Source organism: Ambystoma mexicanum, chromosome 1q (genome assembly GCF_040938575.1).
Source record: "Ambystoma mexicanum isolate Mex_15411 chromosome 1q, UKY_AmexF1_1, whole genome shotgun sequence".
Classification (NCBI taxonomy): domain Eukaryota; kingdom Metazoa; phylum Chordata; class Amphibia; order Caudata; family Ambystomatidae; genus Ambystoma; species Ambystoma mexicanum.
In genome coordinates, this window is record NC_090922.1 from 1,255,386,092 (window position 1) to 1,255,405,016 (window position 18,925).

At 44.9% G+C, this 18,925-nt stretch overlaps 1 protein-coding gene across 1 annotated transcript in view; it reads left to right on the plus strand.

The window, feature by feature from the left end:
• The window catches only part of LOC138545458 (cytochrome P450 2J2-like), a 794,499-nt gene that overhangs the window by 302,838 nt on the left and 472,736 nt on the right, over nt 1–18,925 (plus strand). The window contains exon 3 of the mRNA XM_069642070.1: nt 5,413–5,562. Coding sequence (XP_069498171.1) covers nt 5,413–5,562 — 150 coding nt within the window. The remainder of the gene's footprint in view (nt 1–5,412; nt 5,563–18,925) is intronic.

Sequence of the window (18,925 nt, forward strand, 5' to 3'; positions counted from 1 at the left end):
ATTAAGACCAATCCACCTACAAAAAGAAGAGGTTAGTTTAGCAAGACAAAAAACTCAAGCTTGTCGCCCGCAGACCAAGACTGTAAATATTTATCTCCACAACGTGGCCTTCAGAATCCATGTAATTACAAATCCATTATTTTTCCAAATACACAGCTAATATCCTACTTACTCACCACACGCTCAGCCATCATCCGTTTCAGCTTCCTCGTCACTGAATCCTCAGAAGATAACACACGGTTGCTGTCATAGTAACAGACCTGCAATGAAAGATAAGAGAGACATTCTAAGGATCTAGCAAATAGTTATTCTACGGAAAACAACTAAAACGTACCTTAGAACAGAGCACAAGATACATGAAGACATATCCAAATGCCTGTAGCCTGAAGTAGCAGGATTACCTTCAATCCAATCAGTGAATCCAACTTGTTTGGAGAAGCTCCTACTGCAATTCCCTGCATCACAAGGTACACCTAAGATACGAACCAGTCTAGAAGGCACACCGGGATAAACAGAGGGATCATGGAGGGTGGTTTAACAGAGGGGCATCGCTCATCAGCTCCCTTTTTATGTTGCAGGTGCCAGTGCGTAACACCAACCCTAGTGAGGAAGAGAAAGCAGTAAGAGACCGCAATTACCTATAAAACCTCCCCATTTCCTTTACTGGGTACCCCAGGGCTGTGTATCAATCCATTTGGTAGGTGACCTGGTGGAGGAAATGGTGGGCTCATGGGGCTTCCTCAGAAAGATACAGGTAAGAGTGTGAAACAGGAGAAAGATGAAGAGAGGTGGAGTTTTGAAGAAGGATGAGTTGAAAAACTGATGGAAAGGCTGAAACTTTCCTTTGTGGCAGCATAGCAGGGATAATTACGTATGGGCCTACTGAAGAGAGAGAATGGAAATGTACCAAAGGAAAGTAATTTATTCTTCAAATGGATACCTTGCTTTTTACAGAGTCCTCATATAAGAATGATTCCCAGAGCAATTCCAAAATACAGGAGGACAGTCAATGAATTACGAAGTGACGATACTCTACTTGAAAAACCTCTGATGGACTGAACCTCCAAAACTGTCCAACAACAACAAAACATCACAACAGTTGTTGAGCACAAAACAGGTTTCAAACTTTACCATGGCATCAAAGGAAGGCAGTGATTCCACCCTAAGGCATTAGCTGTATGTGTGGGCTTACAGGGCAACAGCAGCACTCTAGGCAAATCTTCATGGAGTTCACCATGGTGTGTCAGTGCTTGCAAGCTCTCGACGCTGGGATAACTATAGGGAAGAGTCAAGTGGGGGGCCACAGATAAAGAAAACTGGAAAGCGCAGTATTAGCAATGTGTGGTATGGGCAGTAAATGTAGGGATCCAGCCCCTTCCGCTCTGCTAACTGCTGCAGGACCAAGACGGGGCTAGATTCTAGAAGAGCGTGGATGGAGGCAACAGCAGTGCAGGCAGACTGTAGGCATGCCAAGCGATGCTCAACAGAACTGGCTGGTTCCACACAAGCACCACCCTGCTAGCCAAAGCTAAATAGCAACCTCCTTTAGCCCTGTACTACACTATTCACCTCACAAGTGTGGACTTGTTAGAAAGCCTGTATACTGGGAAATCCCTGGAACAGTATGCCTCAAGAACCATAGAGTTCATGAAATCTGTATTTGAGAACGTTAGTTACCACATATAGTGTGGAACAGATCTTTGGGATAAGAAGTATCCACTTGGATGCAATCAAAGTCAAGTACTCAGCAGCCGCATGTTCTTAGATAAGCCTAGGTCGTTTGGGGAAACCTATCAGAAATGTATCAAGCGTACTGTATTATTAACAGTATCTTTTGAACAAAATATTTTATTGAAAGTTGGATGCACATGGAGTCTGATGTGAAGGATTGTGAAGAAACAATCCTGAGTCTGTAGCTGCTCTAAGTAAAGAATATCACCTGAGGGTTAAATTAATCAAACTGTGCCACAGATGTTCATGTGGGGAACATATTGTACGCATCCTGACTATAGGTATGTCACATGGTAGTGCAGGTTTTTTTTGTCTTAACCTGGCGGCGAGGCACTGTAGGGGAGGCATGGTATCAACAGAATGACACTGACACAATGGGTACAATTTGTAAAACCTTTATTGAAATTGTTGGGATTGGAGAAACTCCTATTTTGCCCTATAACTAAGATGGAAGTAGTCTCGACCATCAAATAATAAATAATGCAGTCCTAGTGGAGTCGGTCAAATCGAAATGACCTATGCTAAGAAAACCTAATGCCTGCCCTATCTCTTGTACAAAAAGTGTAAAAAGGAGAAATGTATGCAAAAGGAAAAATCAGTGTTCAAAATAAAGAAGTGTGGTTGACCAAAGCTCTCCTCACCACGTAGACCTCACGGAGTAAAGCTGTCCCTGTAGGCAGGATGACACACTCTGGCTCGGCTTCTAGTGCAATAAACAGTTCCAGAACGTGGATCGAGGCCCACCTGACCTTCCACATTTAAGTCTCTTTTCTCTATTTCCATAGATAATGGTTCAACCAAAAAGTTCACAAAGGCCCCCTCTGTCGGGCTCAGACCTTTCATTACACAGTTCTCATAGGTCCCCCTCTGCTGTGCTCAGACCTCTTACGATAAAGTTCAACATAAACTTGCAAGGGGGGGCTCCCTTCTTCAAGCTTATTTATCTCCGGGTCGCTCTCTGTCAGGCTCAGACTACTTTCGGATGTCGAAGACTTTTGAATGTGCAGGGTTTATTTTTCAGACCGCTGCAGGACCATTTTGACTCAAAGCTTACAGTTCAGGTTTCACTTTCCCCTTCTCTAGGAGTTAAACTTCTTTATTTCACTTTTGCTGTTTATTCGCTGTATCACTTTAAACAATGTACCTTTCACTGAGACTTTTGAGTGGGCTACTTCCTTTCGCCGGACCACTCTGTTACTTAGTATTGCTGATTTTGCAGCTGTCTTTTACTTGAAAGTTCATTCACAGGTCCGCCTTTCCTCACGTCTCACCCACATGCATGCAGTCTTCACTTGTGATATAATGTTGCTACTTCAACTTCAAAACACACACCGGTCTTTTAGGTCACTTGCCAACTCACCGGCTGTGTTTATCTCTTTATTGGTTTTACGATATCCAATTCACAAGTCAAGGTTAGTACCACATGCTTGGCCTCGCCTCCCCAACTCTGCCGTTCACTGGGGAGGGTCGCTGGTGTCCTTGAAACACAATGCAGTCTTCATTTGTGGGACCTGGCCTTCTCCACGTGTTTTCCACGGCCTGTTGGTGGCAACAACCTCTGGTAGGGAACTCTTGGGGTTTGCGACCCGCTGCTCTTGCCCCTTGGTCCGTCGTTCTGCTCCAGTAACTTTGCCTTAGTCCTGGAAGTACTGCCCGTACACGTTTTCCACTTTGATCAGAGTGTGTCTTAGGGTTCTGCATTTTATTTGTGTGAGGAGAGCTAATTTGTATCAGGTGTATATTCCTAGAGTCAAGTGCCTGACTTTTCCTGACCCGGTTAGCGGGACAGGTCCAGTACGATGTGTGAAACTTAATGTTGTTACTCTCACTCACCCTCTTCCTCGGCCCAGTGTTTGGGTAAAAGTGGGTGGGGGAGTTGGGTCTTCGGTGAATCCTAAAAAATAGGATGGGTTGGATAAACAAAATAGGGGGGAATCAGGCATCTATCCATCAGCTGCCTCACCCTCATTGCCACTCCCCGAAGACCCCTCACCCAGGTGACCCTCCTGCACTGGTCCAACCCCAGGGTCTGGATCCAAAGGCTATGGCTGTGCCCTGGCCACATGAGAGAGAGAGGGATCCCCGGGGACTAGCAGGTGAGAAACCCTCCGGTTTCTCACAGCACCCACCACCAGTCCAGGGAGGATGAGCACTCCATCCATCCTGCTCCTAGACTAGCTGAAAAGGAAAGTAACTGGTGATGAATACAAGATCAGGAGTGGGCTACAATTCTAAACTCTGTCTCTCTCAACGGCCCAAAGGAGGCCTCCAAAAACCATGCCCAAGAATATGTACAATATACATTTTATCAGATTTAGATATCAAATAGAACACATCACACACAACGCCCTTTAACCCTGATTTACAGATGTATAGTTCATCTGAAACAGAAACTGCTAAATTAACCACAGCATGCATCACCTTTACACCAGCATTTTCTTGGATACTAGGGCTACGTGTGCATAGAATTTGCAGCCGCAATTACTAACCCTAGCAATATCACCACAAATTAGGTCTTGCAGCCTGCTGTCCAGCCTACTCGTCGTAACAGGTGCATGAGGTGAGCACTGAAGACTGGCCAGTTGATACATATTAGATTTGCACATACGTATAAAGATAAAATGCTAAAACAGCAAAATGAAATGTAAAAACACGATTTAGACCTGGTGTGCCTTAAAGCGGCTAGCGTGATGCTCCAGTAGCTGCACGTCCTTCTGGATCCCACATAATATACTTCACTCGAAATGTATAGATGGGGGAGTTGGTGAGTGATTGGGTGAGAGGAAAAGGTGGTGGATTGATGCATGACTGAGTCGATGGGCGGACAATTGAGGGGGCAAGCTACATTTCAGTGGCTGTTAAGTGGGTGAATGGACGAGTGATGGGTGGACAGAGGAGTGAGTGGGTGGGCGAGTAGATGAAGGAGTGAGTGAATTCATGGATGAATTAGTAAGATGGTGCATGGATAGAGAGATGGGCCGGTGCATGCATGGGTCGAGGCCCGATGGATTGGTGTATGGAGGTTAATGGATGCATGGATAGGTGGGGGGAAGCTGGCTGCATTAGTGAGTTGCTTGGTAGATGCCTGAACTGGTGGATGAAGTGACATCCCACGGGGAGGCCGTCTGCCTCAAGGATCTCTCATCACAGAACCTTCAAGCGTATGATGTCACAGAAAAATCACTGTGCCAGACAACAGCACACAGACAGTGGTAATCCATGTTGACTGGCCTAGTGTAATGAGCAGCAGCATCACTTGATATCTGTAAAGTATCTTTTTCTTAAATTGTGGAAAAAGTCACTTGAGGGTAAAGCAAAGCAAATTCATTTTTGATACCTGTATACAAATGATGAATGCTGCCAATTCAGCAAAGATGAAGCTGAAGTTGATGAAGAAGGAACACAACATACATGACTGCTCTGTGGCTTTAGGGCAGAAGAATTTGAAAAAATCCAGGAAACAGGAAAAGGTTGCGTTATGGCTTTCTATTTCTAAAAATTAAGTAGCCTTTGACTTAAATATTTCAGCTATTTCGAAATGTGCATGAATACAACAAAGTAATCAACTATTTTATTTGTTGCTTTTGGTCTCTTACAAAAAATATGTATACATAAATGGTTACTGTTGTTTCTCCGAAAAAAGACAATTTTTGATATTTTATTTCACTGTTGCACCCTCAGGTCTTATAAATTCAAATGGGCACATCTGGAAGCAACAGAGGCGATTTGCCTTATCAACTCTGAGGAACTTTGGCATGGGTAAGCGGAGCCTGGAAGAACGTATCAATGAGGAGATTGGCTACCTCACAGATACAATGGAGGCAGAGAATGGTAAGTTACCCAGTTTACAAAACCTATGTCAGTTTCTATCCCTTAAGGTAGGGGTCTGCAACCTTTGGTGCACCAGATGTTTTGGACTACAACTCTTATCTTCCCTCACCATCAAAGTCAATGGTGAGGGATCATGGGAGTCGTAGGACAAAACATCTGGAGCCACAGGTTGCAAAACCCTGCAGCTTTAGGTGGTTTCATAAAACATTGAGCTAGTAGTCCCTCCTCAGCCCAGCTTTAGGGCATATGAGCAGGCACGTGGCTCTCTAACCGAGTGGAGTCTACAGTGCCTCAGAGTCAGCCACTTTTTCTGGGATAACTCCAGTGAATGCAAGAGTACCTCTTTACAGTCACAAGAGATATGAATTGTTTCTTTGAGTGCACATGAAAATATGTGATATGTTTAAGGGTGTCAACTACTGCCTTAACCTTCTATACTCATATATGTATTATCAGGAAAGAAATGACGAGAGAAAACTACCCGCAGTGTCGCAGGAGGATGCCTTAAACACACTGCTCTTTGCACATGATCGCCAGGCAGCTTGTTGTATCTTTAAATTATCATATTGAATCTTCAAACTTTACAGCAAAGTAGCAAGCATCCAGGTATTGAAATGTAACTAACTCCATTAGCATTGTGTCCAAGAAAGACAGCCCGACGTCACAGAACGAAGGTTCTAGCTTCACTGTAATGTCTTCTTCAGAGGAGAGACCACCGCTCAACCACGGACCCTCCTTTTAATTATTCATCACCACAGCTGGTTGTAGCCCTGGTGTTCTTACCCTGTCCTGGTGGCTTGTGCCAGCTTCTTAACTTCCAGGGAGGGACCATCTACCACCGCCCTCCCCACAGACCAGCGACATCAAGAGGGGCAGTTGGCAACCTGCAAATTAAGGACCAATGTTCAATTCTTCCTACACAGCAGGAGATGGGTTACCCCCTCAGTTCTTACTCATTACTGCTGTAATCACTTCAGATAGACACCAGGGTGGATTTTATTTGCCTCAAAGACGACCCTTTGTTTATTATTATCCACTATCAAACATTATATAACTGAAACTGTTGCCCTCTAATTGAACCTCAAATTTCGTCCTTTACCCTGGGCTGATTTTCTTTATCAAGATCTGCTCAAGTAGGTTACCCTCCCTGCATGGGGTCATGGAGGAATCCTTGGGTGGTTAAACGGACAAAACAGACCCCTCCTATCTATCTGGAGCCACCCACCTGGCCTACACAGCCTGGCTTGCAAAGTCCTTTTTACCGCAGGAAGCTGCTCGTAGCCATGCCCCCCAGGTAGCTAATCAAACCGCCTGCTGTCCTCTCCTTTTTCTAGGTTCCATGTTCTCTCCTCTGCCCAATGCATTCCTTGACAGGGGAGGACAGTCCATTGTTCTTTTTTCAACAAAGTTCCATCCAGCCCCCTCAGCCACCCTGCCCCCGGTGGGGCTGGATGGTACAGTCCATGAAGTAAGCCAACAGGTAAGTTTCCAGTAAACACAAACATCTATCCAATTAAATAACATATTTCCACACACTGGTGTGTTGTGTCTTTCTGTTTATTTTCCTAACTTTCCCTCCTAATTGGGCCAGGGGCTGCATGATCCCAGCTTAATTCTTCAGGCCGTATCCTGTGCCTATCCCGCTATTTGGGGACGGGAGAAGGGCTCACGGACTAGCATGGCCACAGAAAGTTAGATAGACTTCATCTCCCAAACTGCCAAGGATGATGGCCTGCCACCTAGAGCCCGAACACCAGTTAGCCAGGCGCCCAAGCTCAGGAAGGCGGAATGAAAAGAGGCTCTCTCGCTACGAGCATGCTCTGTTGGGTGTGCAAGAAAGGGGAAGAGACATAAGGGTAACAATTGCTATAACCTGTTGAAATCCTATTCAGCGGGAACACCTTGTCATTGCACTATCATGGCATCCATGCAGCATGACTATATCAAGACAGCAGCTGCAAACCATTTTGGGCCCTATAACCCGCCAACACCACCAACTTTTATTTATTATGGAATTTAGAATTCACCGAGATATCGCTTCTGGCTCGCTCTCCCGTGCTTTTTCAGATGTATGTAAAACCTTTAATCTACCTATGGCTTCTTCTGTCTCAACACAGAATCACAGCCACACTTTAGCCACACTTTAGATATAAGATATGGTTTAGGACCTGGACCTACCATGACCACATCCCTTTTGAGATTAAAATACCTGTTGAAAGACTCAAGCCCTCACTTTTCAATCAATCAATCAATCAATCAATCAATCAATTAAAAACATCACCAGAGTCTCTCTCACCCAGTTACTCACTGCTCTCCAATCCACCCCACTTAACCACCCTAACTGTGATGAGCTGGACACTATGGTGATTAGATGCTACCAATCTCTTGTAATGAATGTTTTTGTAAAACTGAAAAAGGGAAACCCTCTGTGGTTTTCAGACACCCTTAAAGTTCATAGATACTGATCGAGAGCATTGGAGCATTGGAGACCAAATGGAGAAAAATGTACCTTGAAGTGGGCAATGTTTCTTGCAAGTTAAGCCTTACAGCAGTGGTGGGAGATGTTGTAAACTCCCAACTCCCAACTAGATTATTGCAAATCTTTATATGCTGCACACCTCCTGACCAGCGTAACGAGATTGCGAGTTACTCAAAACACCACCCTGCGATTTACTGCTTGTGTAAGGAAGAATTACCATATTATCACAGGTCAGTGTTTTGTCTATTGCCTTGAGGTAAAGGACAGAATTACCTTCAAGATTTTAGGCATTGTGCATAAATACCTCTGGGGCTCCACCTGATCGTCCTTGGGTCCCTCATACACCATGATTCACCTTTTAGAACACTTAGGTCAACCAGCCAAGGATTTCTGGCTGTAACCAAGGTTCCCTGGTTGTCGTGTGGTGGCTGTAGTTTCTCTGTTTGTGCATCCAAGTGGTGGAAAAGGCTCCCTGCCTCCCTGAAGCTAAAACCAAATCCCTTTCAGTGCAGGTCTTTGTTGAGATCCTGACCCTCCCCAACTAATTTAATTTCTACATTCCTGCTGCAGTTATGATCAGTGCCAAGAGGGAATTTAGGGCTTTAGAAATCATCCCACTCACTTGTTCAACCCTTTTATAGAGTACTAACACCGGATGTGTTGGTGCTCTATAGATTCTATACATATTAGCTAATATCAGCTCTAACTAGTAGGGCGACCTCCATACATTATGTTCATTCTCCCTGCGCTCTTTCTACTCTTGTACACATGTTCAAAGTAATTTCCTTTTTTTTATGCTAACTTTTATTTGTCATTCATTTTATGAAATCACAAATGGAAATATTAAGAAATGCATAAGAAGCCAAATCATAAAACAAAATTAAAGCAATTCAAATGTCCACCATCATACCACAACCTAATGTATATATGATCGAAAATCAGCCCACCTGCTCCATCTTCTATAATCATGAGTTACCTCATAGGCAACCTCGTAGCAAGTACCAGTCTACAGGGGGGAGAATGATTTCAGCAATTTTGGTTGATAAACAACAGCCAACTCATCTGAATCCTTGACAAATTGTGATGTTGCAGTTAGTTTGTCAACCACTTCTGTTTGTGTGGAGGTCTGGAGGCAGTGGTTAGACATTCTACCAAAAGCATTTAAGTGGGGAATATTGTCTGATGGCCAGTTGATCTATAATTATGACATTCATCAACATTGCTTAGGACACCTGGATTCTCTAGACAAGCTATTTGTTAGCTGTGCTTCCTCCGCTCTCACTCTCCCCTCCCTCCTCTTCGCACCCTTTAAGGTGCTCTCTACTGTGCTACTCTATCTCCTATCCTACCCCTCTGACTAAGTCTGGAAGGAAGAAGCTCAATCCAGGCCTCCCTATCACTGAAGCATACATCAGTGCTTCTTCCAGACAGTCTCTCACTGACATCCTCTTCGTTGTTCCCTCTTCTGACCTATGGACCCCCCCATATCGTCTCTCTCCTTTCTCCTCCCCTCTCATTAATGGTGGCTTTTAGTGGGAGGCCCTCTTTGTCTCCTTCCACTCCTCCACCACCATCATTAACATCTATCTGAATGGCATCGTTTTGGTCCACGGCTCTTTGCCCGATCTCCACCTTTTCGATAGGCGTCTCCCGCGTCTTATCAATGTCTTTCCTTCTACCACTCTTACCAGCCCCTCTCTGGCTACTATGCCATCTCCTTCCTACCACCTCTGTCCACTCTCGGGCCCCTCTACCACTTCCACCGGGCGTACCTCAAACCCCACCACAGGAACTGTATGCAAGCGTCTGGCTGTTTTGGCTGCACCTCTTGTGGAACGCCTGAATCACCTAAGCCATTTGTGATATCCGAGGCCGTCGGCATGGAGAAGTTGCTGTGCTACTGAAACGCTCTTGGACGGAAAAACTTTCTGCTTAATAATTAACCCCACCTGCAGTCCCGGCTCCTTGGTTTGCTCATTTGCTTTCAGCCTCTACATTACCTGTGGGCGCGCACACCGGAAGTGTACGGAAGTGTCTGGCTGTTTGGCTGCCCCTCTTATAGAACGCCTGAATCACCTAAGCCATTTGTGATATCTGAGGCCGTCGGTGTGGAGAAGTTGCCGTGCTGCTTAAACGCTCTTGGACGGAGAAACTTTCTGCTTAATAATTAAGTAAATACAGACTTCTTTGTTGACAGTAATTGTCCCTGGATTGCTTTTGTGACTTGGGACTTGTGTTCGCTCGACACTTCTAGTTTGTGTGCCTCCTAAGTCGCGCTTCTTTTCTGCTTTCAGCCCCGCCTGCAGTCTCGTTCCCTTAGTTCGGTCATTGGCTTTCAGCCTCTACATTACCTCCGGGCGCATGCACCGCACACCCCCCGGAAGTGTACGTAAGTGTCTGGCTGTTTGGCTGTTCAGCGGGACTGCGGCTAAGGGGAATCAATTACTCTATTTTATATGTGGAGCAGCGTTAGAGTTAGAAATGGAAAGTTGAGATACTTAACTAGGATTGCCTGGGAATATAACTGCACTCTTGGAGTTTCTGAGAGTGGTAGAAGGTACTGTTTGTTAGTGGTCTGCCTGTAGCCCGTGTTGTGTTCAAGGGAAACAGGTAGTAAATGCATTGAATTTGTTATGAAGCATACCAAACACGCTAAATATACATACAACAGGACTGGCCCAGTTACTAGAAGGGAAACAATGGCAGGGGTATGGCAATACGATGATATCCTGTCAGCCCTGCTTGTATTTAACCCCGTGTGAGGCACATTACCCCTCCCCCATCTCCACCGTCCTTTATGGACATTGCAATGCTGAATCTCAACGAGGGAGTGTGAGAAGAATCTATATTGTTAATTGAAACTGGGGATGCCAATAATTCAAAATGTGCACAGTCCCCAATGCAGGGAATTGACCATGCATTGGAGACGGGTACACCGCCTCCGGATATTGATAGCTTCCTATTGATCGAAGGGACGACTGGAGTCAGATTCAGTGATCCCAACACAAATATTAAACACGGACGGACGGACTGTCGGAAGCGGCCGTGACGAAGTTCTGCTTTGGAAACGGTGCGGCTTGACTGTCCACGTATTCACGCACAGAGGTCCTTTCCTCTAACAGAGAATCAGGAATTGTGATCAGTGAGCGACGAGCGGCGTGTGGCGAGCGGATAGGATGCTTAGAGGCGCTCCACAGGGGGCGAAGAGGTGGTGCAGAGAATAGAGAGGCATAGAGGGTTCTGCCTCTCCTTACCCACCCGCCTTGGCCACCCGCCGGCCCACCCTGCTCGCCTCCCCCCCTCTTCCCTATTGGTGGAGAGGAGTGACGGTATTGCACTGCTGTGCTAGTTAGTAAGTGCAGGTTGGCAAAGTAACCTGGGACTCGTAAGTACCTTTTTCTTTAAACCCAAACCTAAATCCACCCTACTATGTGCCTGGAGGAGGTGCCGCGTGGTGGAGACGCGGTGGTCGGTTTGGAACCCTGTGGGAGCTGTGGAGCTGCAGGAGCTGCCAACGAGGCAAGCAGTGACGGCTTTGTGCGGGAGTCCGGGGGTGTAAGGAGAAAACATTTGTAAATGTGTTATTGTGATTATTCACTATAGGATGGGAGACTGCGGAGGGTGTATTCCCTTTTTGATCCCATCCGGTTGTAACAGTGCTAGTGGACTGTAAAACACACGGAGTGGGTGTCCACATAAGATTGGCGGCACTTACACATCACTATTTATATCATTTTTCTGATACGGACCGTGGTGCTTATACGGGATCAGAGTATAACGATGTCGACCAAAAGCATAATGACTAAAACAAAATCTGCGAATTCCAGGTATAATTTGCGGAACGGAAATTTGGAAAAAACTGTGAAACCACCCCCCAAAGTTGCAAAGAACGGTATGATAAAAGGGGTGGGTGATGTACTGGACAAAGAAACTATCCCGGCCATGTTTGGGAAAAGCACTCCAAAAGTGACCCCCCTTGTGGATAGAACTGCATCTGAAGATGGGAATCGCTCATCCCCACATAATAACAGTGGAGCTTTTGACTCTTCTAACTTTAATGACATTGATAATAATTCACTATTGGACTTATGCTTATCCATTCAAAAATCGGTGGCCACAGTAAATAGGCCCCCTACACCCGCAAAAAAAAGCCCAATAGTGGTAGAAGCGCAGGTCCTGAACCCTGCAGATGAGGATCCGCAGAGGGTTGGAGGGACACAAAGCCCCAAACAAACGGATAATTCAACCTCAAACCTGTCAGGTATTCACCCTATTCACCCCACCCCTATCTCACCAGTAGTACCTACCATGGGGCGACTATCAGCCTCCCCTAATCTTTTCATAGATCCTGAGGTGCTGGAACACTCTGATAGGGGGTGTGCGGGGCCCTTGAAGGCCTAAATAGCACAGCTATAGTTGAATTGCAGGCATCTATGGCTTCCGTACAATTTGCGTTAAAGATTCTACTAAAACTGTGCGGGAGGATCCACACAAACTCCATTGTCCAGCTAGGGCTACCCAACCCGAATGGGAATATGGAGCGGGTGCCACGAACACTCTCTGCACCAATGGGGGATCCTGAACCTGTGGCTCCACTGGAAAAGTGTAATCAGGGGGTGCTTGATGAGGCCAGTGAGAAAACTCATCTGAATAAAAAGCAACGTCAGCAATTGAAACGGGAAGCCGCTAAAAATGCGGTGGTTGAAATTGATTCCCCGTTACCAGCCACTAATGTGCCTGCTGTTCCTTCTAAAAAAGCAAAAAAAAGGGTCCCGGAAAGCAAAGAAGCGCACGAAAAAAGGATCTGGGACTCTGACAAGCTGGATAATCCCAAATACAAACCCAGGATGCCACAAGTACGGTCTTGGAAGACGCAGAATTAGAACTTTTGGCCAGCATAATCGGTGAATCCACAAAATGCTCAACACCTTATATGAACGGGAGAGCTGAGGAAGAGGAGCATCGGGAACCTCTAGTGGAAATGAAATTAGATGACCCCAATGCAAGCAAAATCTGCATTAAAAATCTAAATCAAAAGAAAAGGGACAAGTGGCTGAACAGATCTGAGGTCTTGTCCAAATTACATCTGATCCCACAGTTGCGTGTTATACGCTCAGAAGACTTTTCCTTCGTGGAACCACTTAGGGTATGTAACCCTAATGTTACAGCCCTACATTGTCGTGTTCTGGCTTCAGCCCAATTGATCCGGACCCATAAGGACTGTTTAACGCAGGTGGGTATGGAGGTTGATGCCAAAAAGGAGAAGGAAGACCCCGCCCTCCCTAGTGAGGAATGTGTGGCATCTAAGAATAAGGGCTGTAGACCAGCTCAACTATCGACAAAGAAGGTTCAGATGGCTGACATTCAGAACACTTTGAAATGGCTGGCAGATTTGCTGCCTATGGTATTACAACAGACATGAGATTATTCTTTATTGAGTTGGAATACTCACGGCCACCAACATTTTCTCACCGATAAAGGCTCTCTTGCCCTTATTAATAAGTATCCTATTGTTTTGTTGCAAGAAACTTGGTTGTTGTCTCCTACGGCCATAGACGGTTATTCTATGCACCATATCTTGGCCCACAAAGGGCCGCGTGGACGCCCTAATGGGGGTTTACTCATTGGGGTTTCAAATAAGATCCAAAGCAAAATTATCCCATTGGGTAGTAACAATTTTATATGTGCGGTGGCAGTGTCCCTTAGGATAAAAACTATATGGGAAGAATTGTTGGTAATAAACACATATAACCCCCCTGGTGCTAAGTATAGAGACTATATCCAAGAAGATTTGCACGAACTCCTGGGCAATTGGAAACTGAGTAATGAGAAATATCTTGTTATTGTGGCTGGAGATCTAAATTGTCAGATTAATTGTGGGGATGGCACTGGTAATAACATGCATTTAAGTCATGAAAGCCTTTGGAAGCATACATTTACTGATAGGGAGGGGGTTTGCTGGAGGGGCTTCTTCGAATGCTGGGATCTTGAAATAATTAATGGGCGAACAGGAAGCGATAGGCCTGGCAAGCATACCTTGAGTAATGGGAGGTCTGGGAGTACCCTTGATTATATTTTCACCATTGCGGAGGTTGCATCCATTGTCTTAGATATGATGGTCAAGGAAAGCGAATGGAGTGATCATGATCCCCTGATTATGAGTCTGGGGTTCTCCGCCCCTTTGGAGCGTGAGGCTAACCTGGGTGATCTGATAGTAAACCACTCATTAAATCTCATTTCCTGGTCCATGCAGAATGTATTTAAGGCCTCTAAGGCAACTGGGGAATGGGGGACAAAACAGATCAAGCAGTTTAACCAAATGTCACCTGAACAAATTGAGAAGTGGATAAGTGATGTTTCTGGTATGCATGGTTCTTGTAAAGCTCGGTTGATGGTGGGGAAGGTACCGAAAGAGATCACCTACGACCGAGCTATAAGAGACAGGAAGCGTAAGCTCAGAGGCGACATCCAACTTGTCAGAAAGGGTTTCCACTCTAGAGATACCTTAGCCACTAAAACGCGGAAATTGAAATCTAATTACCAATTATGGTTCAAAATACACAAAAGGCAAAGGAAACTGGAGAGATGGCAGTATATGGTTAGAACCCTATGTAGTAAGAATACCCGGAAAATCTGGTCTGTCCTGGGGGAGGCTAAGAGGAAAAAGACCACCTATATGGTGAACCCTATAGGTAGTGCCGAATGGACTGCCTATTTGGAAAGTCGGAACGGTGGCATGAGTAACAAGAGCTATTGTCCCATCTTTACAAAACCCCTATGCCCCCTGTTCGGGGTTTCTATTGAGGAGCTGCAAGGGAGAATCGAAGAATTAAATTCGTCACGTGCCCCAGGCCTAATAGCCTTTCCAATGTGGTGTTGAGAAACAATCCCCCTTTCCGGGCTGGCCTCCTTAAAATCCTATTTGGAAAAATATTGACCGAGGGTCAAATTCCTACTTCTTGGCAGGCCGCCATCCTCATACCAATTTTTAAAAAGGGCAACAGATCTGAACCCGAGAATGATCGGTTGCTCTCTATGCTGCATTGCACCGGTAAATTGTTTGCTGCTCTTATACTTAAAGAACTGCAGAAATGGGCTGAAGGTGCGGGTGTATTAGATAAATTCCAAAGTGGCTTTCGAGCTGGATATTCGACCTCTCATAATTTGTTTGTTATGAATGCACTGAGGTCGAAAGCCCTGGTTCGTGCTAACCCGCCGTTATATGCACTCTATGTGGATTTCAGGGCAGCTTTTGACTCTGTAAACTGTACCCTTTTGTGGAATAAACTGAGGAAATTGGACTGCCCTCAATACCTGCTCTATTACCTGGAACTCCTGCATACGAACAATACTATACAAGTGCGGCTTGACAATAAAGGTGCCGTGACTAAATCTATCTCGCAGTTGAGAGGCGTAAAGCAGGGGTGTGTGACGGCCCCCACGCTCTATAACTTGTTTGCATCTGATGCACCTGAATGTTTGCAGGGGATTAATAACTGTCCCCCAAAGATAGGTTCCTGCCACTGTCCTATACTGGCGTACGCGGATGACTTAGTGAGCCTAGACCACACTTTTAGTGGGATCCTAAGGTCCGCGGAGCAGTTATGGTGTTATGCTGAGGCCAATGAACTCGTCATAAACCACAGTAAAACAAACCTCCTATTATATTCTGCTGGAAGAGTGGCCAGGCCTCGCATGATTGTGGGACCGAATGAAATTACGTACAAATATTTAGGTGTAGAATTTGACCACAAAGGAAATGATTCCACATGCATCCAGGTGCGCAGAACCAAAGCTGCCCAACTTACAGCACTAATATATAAGTTCACGCACGAACAGAGTGGTTTTTCAATTTGGGCAGCACGCCGATTGTACGTCCAATGTTTGGTTGCCATGGTCACGTATGGTCTTGACCCCCTTATTAATATGAATCTGGGATGGCTACAACTTGTGGAGGGTAGGTTCTGGAGGAAAATCCTAGGCCTCCCCCAATGCATCCCTATGGCCATGATTAGGCTGGAACTTGGAATCACCTCTCTATGGGCTATTGTTCTGAGAAAGCGGGTGGAATTTTACATTCGGCTTAATAATAATTCTACAAACAGGCTTCTCTTGACCATAAAGGAGGACTTAGTGGCTGGCAGACAAAAAGCACTGGAAACACAGATGAACGCCTTGATTGAAGAAATTAGCTGGTCTCCTGAATGGGGCAGGGAAACTGAGCGTCTGTTTGCCGGCATGCGCAGACGCTTGAATCTGTGGGACTGGCAGAATAACTTTATCCATCTTGAAAGTTTGAAAAGCTCCAACTTTATCACGTGTTCTTTATACCTTTATGAAGGTGCAGCCCTACTTAAATCTGTGCACGTCGGACCAATTGAGGTGTTTTATTCTACTCTTACGCTTCAATTATTTGCCTGTTTTCGCAGCTAGAGGTCCGGGAATGGGTTTAGTGGTAGCAGAAAGGTATTGTAGAATATGTGAACTCTCTACTGAACCGGAAACTGCTCGTCATGTCCTAACATTATGCCCCAGGATGAGAATAAAGTGTATTAAATATCTAGGTGTGTTTGTCCATAATCCAGAGTTCATAGAACAGGCGGATTTCTGGAATCAGTGTGTGAATACTCAACTCCAAACTGCATTTAGCACTTTTCCAGGTGTGGCGGGAGGCCTCTACTTGCATGAAAATAAGTTCTAGGGTGGCCCCTGGTGCTCAGAGAGCCTCTCTTCTTTAGTTAATGGTTGTTTAAATCTTTAGAATGTGAGTATGTTAATCTGAATTGTGTTCAAGTGTGTCTTCCTGGCCGGAATGTACGTTTATGTGTATCCAGTTGTTTTAATTAATGAAGGAATGATTTCAATGATTTCAATTGATGTGCATATTAGGTATATAATGGTTTTTTCTGTACATTTTTTAAATTTTGTAATTTTTTAAAATAATTTATTGGTTTAAATATGTGTAAAGTTTTTTACGTTTGTACAAACTGTATCACATTAATAAATATATATATTGGCATTGTCACACTATCCCTCAGGTAAAGAGGCTGAGTGGGAAATAACCCTGGCACAGGATCCAACACGGAGTGATTGTTGGGAGGAGGGGTCTGATGAAACATTAACCAGCCATATTCTTCCGGAAATTGCTGCAACATACCACACTGTTTAAGAGTCCAATTACAGCAGTAGAACTATGAAATTGTACTCATGTCAACAATGGGAAAGTGACATGCTATTCAATTGGAATAAATAGTGACCCAGAGTCTGACTCTGGGGAGGTGGTTACCGTGGATAACAATGCATTACCGCCCACAATACCTACACAAGTGCCAATGGAATCGACAAAAACCTCAGATGATCCCATAGAAAAAGAGCCTCGTAAAGGGAATAATGGTGGGAGGTACGGATGTCTGGCTTTAAAAACTAATGAGGTGCAAAACAATTATAAAAAAACTAATAAAAACAAAGTGAAGCTAGGGAAAGTGTGAATAAAGGCGCTAAGAATAACTGGTGAAATTGAATCAAAGAAGATATTGCCACCTCACATACGGACAAAAATCTGGATGCTGAGGATATCATATGTAAGGGGGCAGGGGGGAACACTGGTGGAAGACTCCATTAAAGATAATCTGAAGAATAAGGATGTCACTTAAGATCTTTAGAGGGAAAGTAAATGAAGGTTCCCCTTTACCCCCTATGGACCAGCATGCCAAGGGCAGCCTACTAAACTTCTTCCCAAGGAAACCTGCCATAGATTTGACAGGCAACACCGATACTATAATGACAACGCTATCACATGATGGTTCATTTCAAGACGCTATGACTGAGGTACAACGTGAAATTGAAATGGGAGGTACTAAGCCAACTATTTGCGTATCACGGGTGATAATAAGTGTGTACAGTCAAATGGCCCGGGGTTGGAAAACTGTCTAATTACCCCTGTTCATCCAGTTGGAAAGGATGTAGGTGTGATGGAGGGTCCGAGTGAACATCATATCAACAGTAGGGATAAACATGAGCTGAAGATCAAGGAGGGGGGGCACAGTGATGGAACGGATCATAAGAAGAGTCAGGAAAATAATGTTGGATGAACATCCTGAGGTACCCAATGAACAGCTACCCATTGGGAAAGTTACAACTGACAATATCAGAGGGACTACAACATTGTTGATTGAACCACCAGAGGCTGCGAATGTGCAATCCAGACATGGTAAATCCTTAATCAAAAATACTATGGCAACTGCAAGTGTGATAATGGAGGATCGGTGGGATGAGCCACTTATCCAGCCACAGATTGTCTCACAACCTATCAACACTTTATTAGACAGTGCAAGGAATCCTATAATTTCTACTCTGGGGGAAGAACTATAACTGAAACCCCCACGATATCCTGAGAATCCCAGTGTTGTGCTGCATCATTTGTTTTCTTATGGTGGCCTGCCCTCCTTAAATCGTTGGAGAATTGTGGCACTATTCAACGAAATTCTGAGCCTATAACCGATTTCCTCGGGTGACATAAAACTTGTAGACTTTGTGCATCCCACTAGATATGACTTTGTGCTGGTAGTCTTCTACTCACGCGCAATATATATGAGGCTGTTCTTTGGGAGGCAGAGACATTTCATAGATTTGGCTATAATCTTCAAAGTGTGAGTCGGGGCTTCCTAGGACTTGAAACAAAGATACAACTGGATGTACCCAGGGATAGTAATCAGAATGATTTTAAAGGTACCGAAGGTAAGTGCACTGATAGGAGCGGGTGAAATGATCCCAGTCTTAGTTGGCTTGCCCTGACACTATGTGATTCCATCTCTCAATTGCAGGGATTAAAACACAATAGTTAACGCATTTGTTGACCTACCCCTGGTATGCTGGAATACCAGG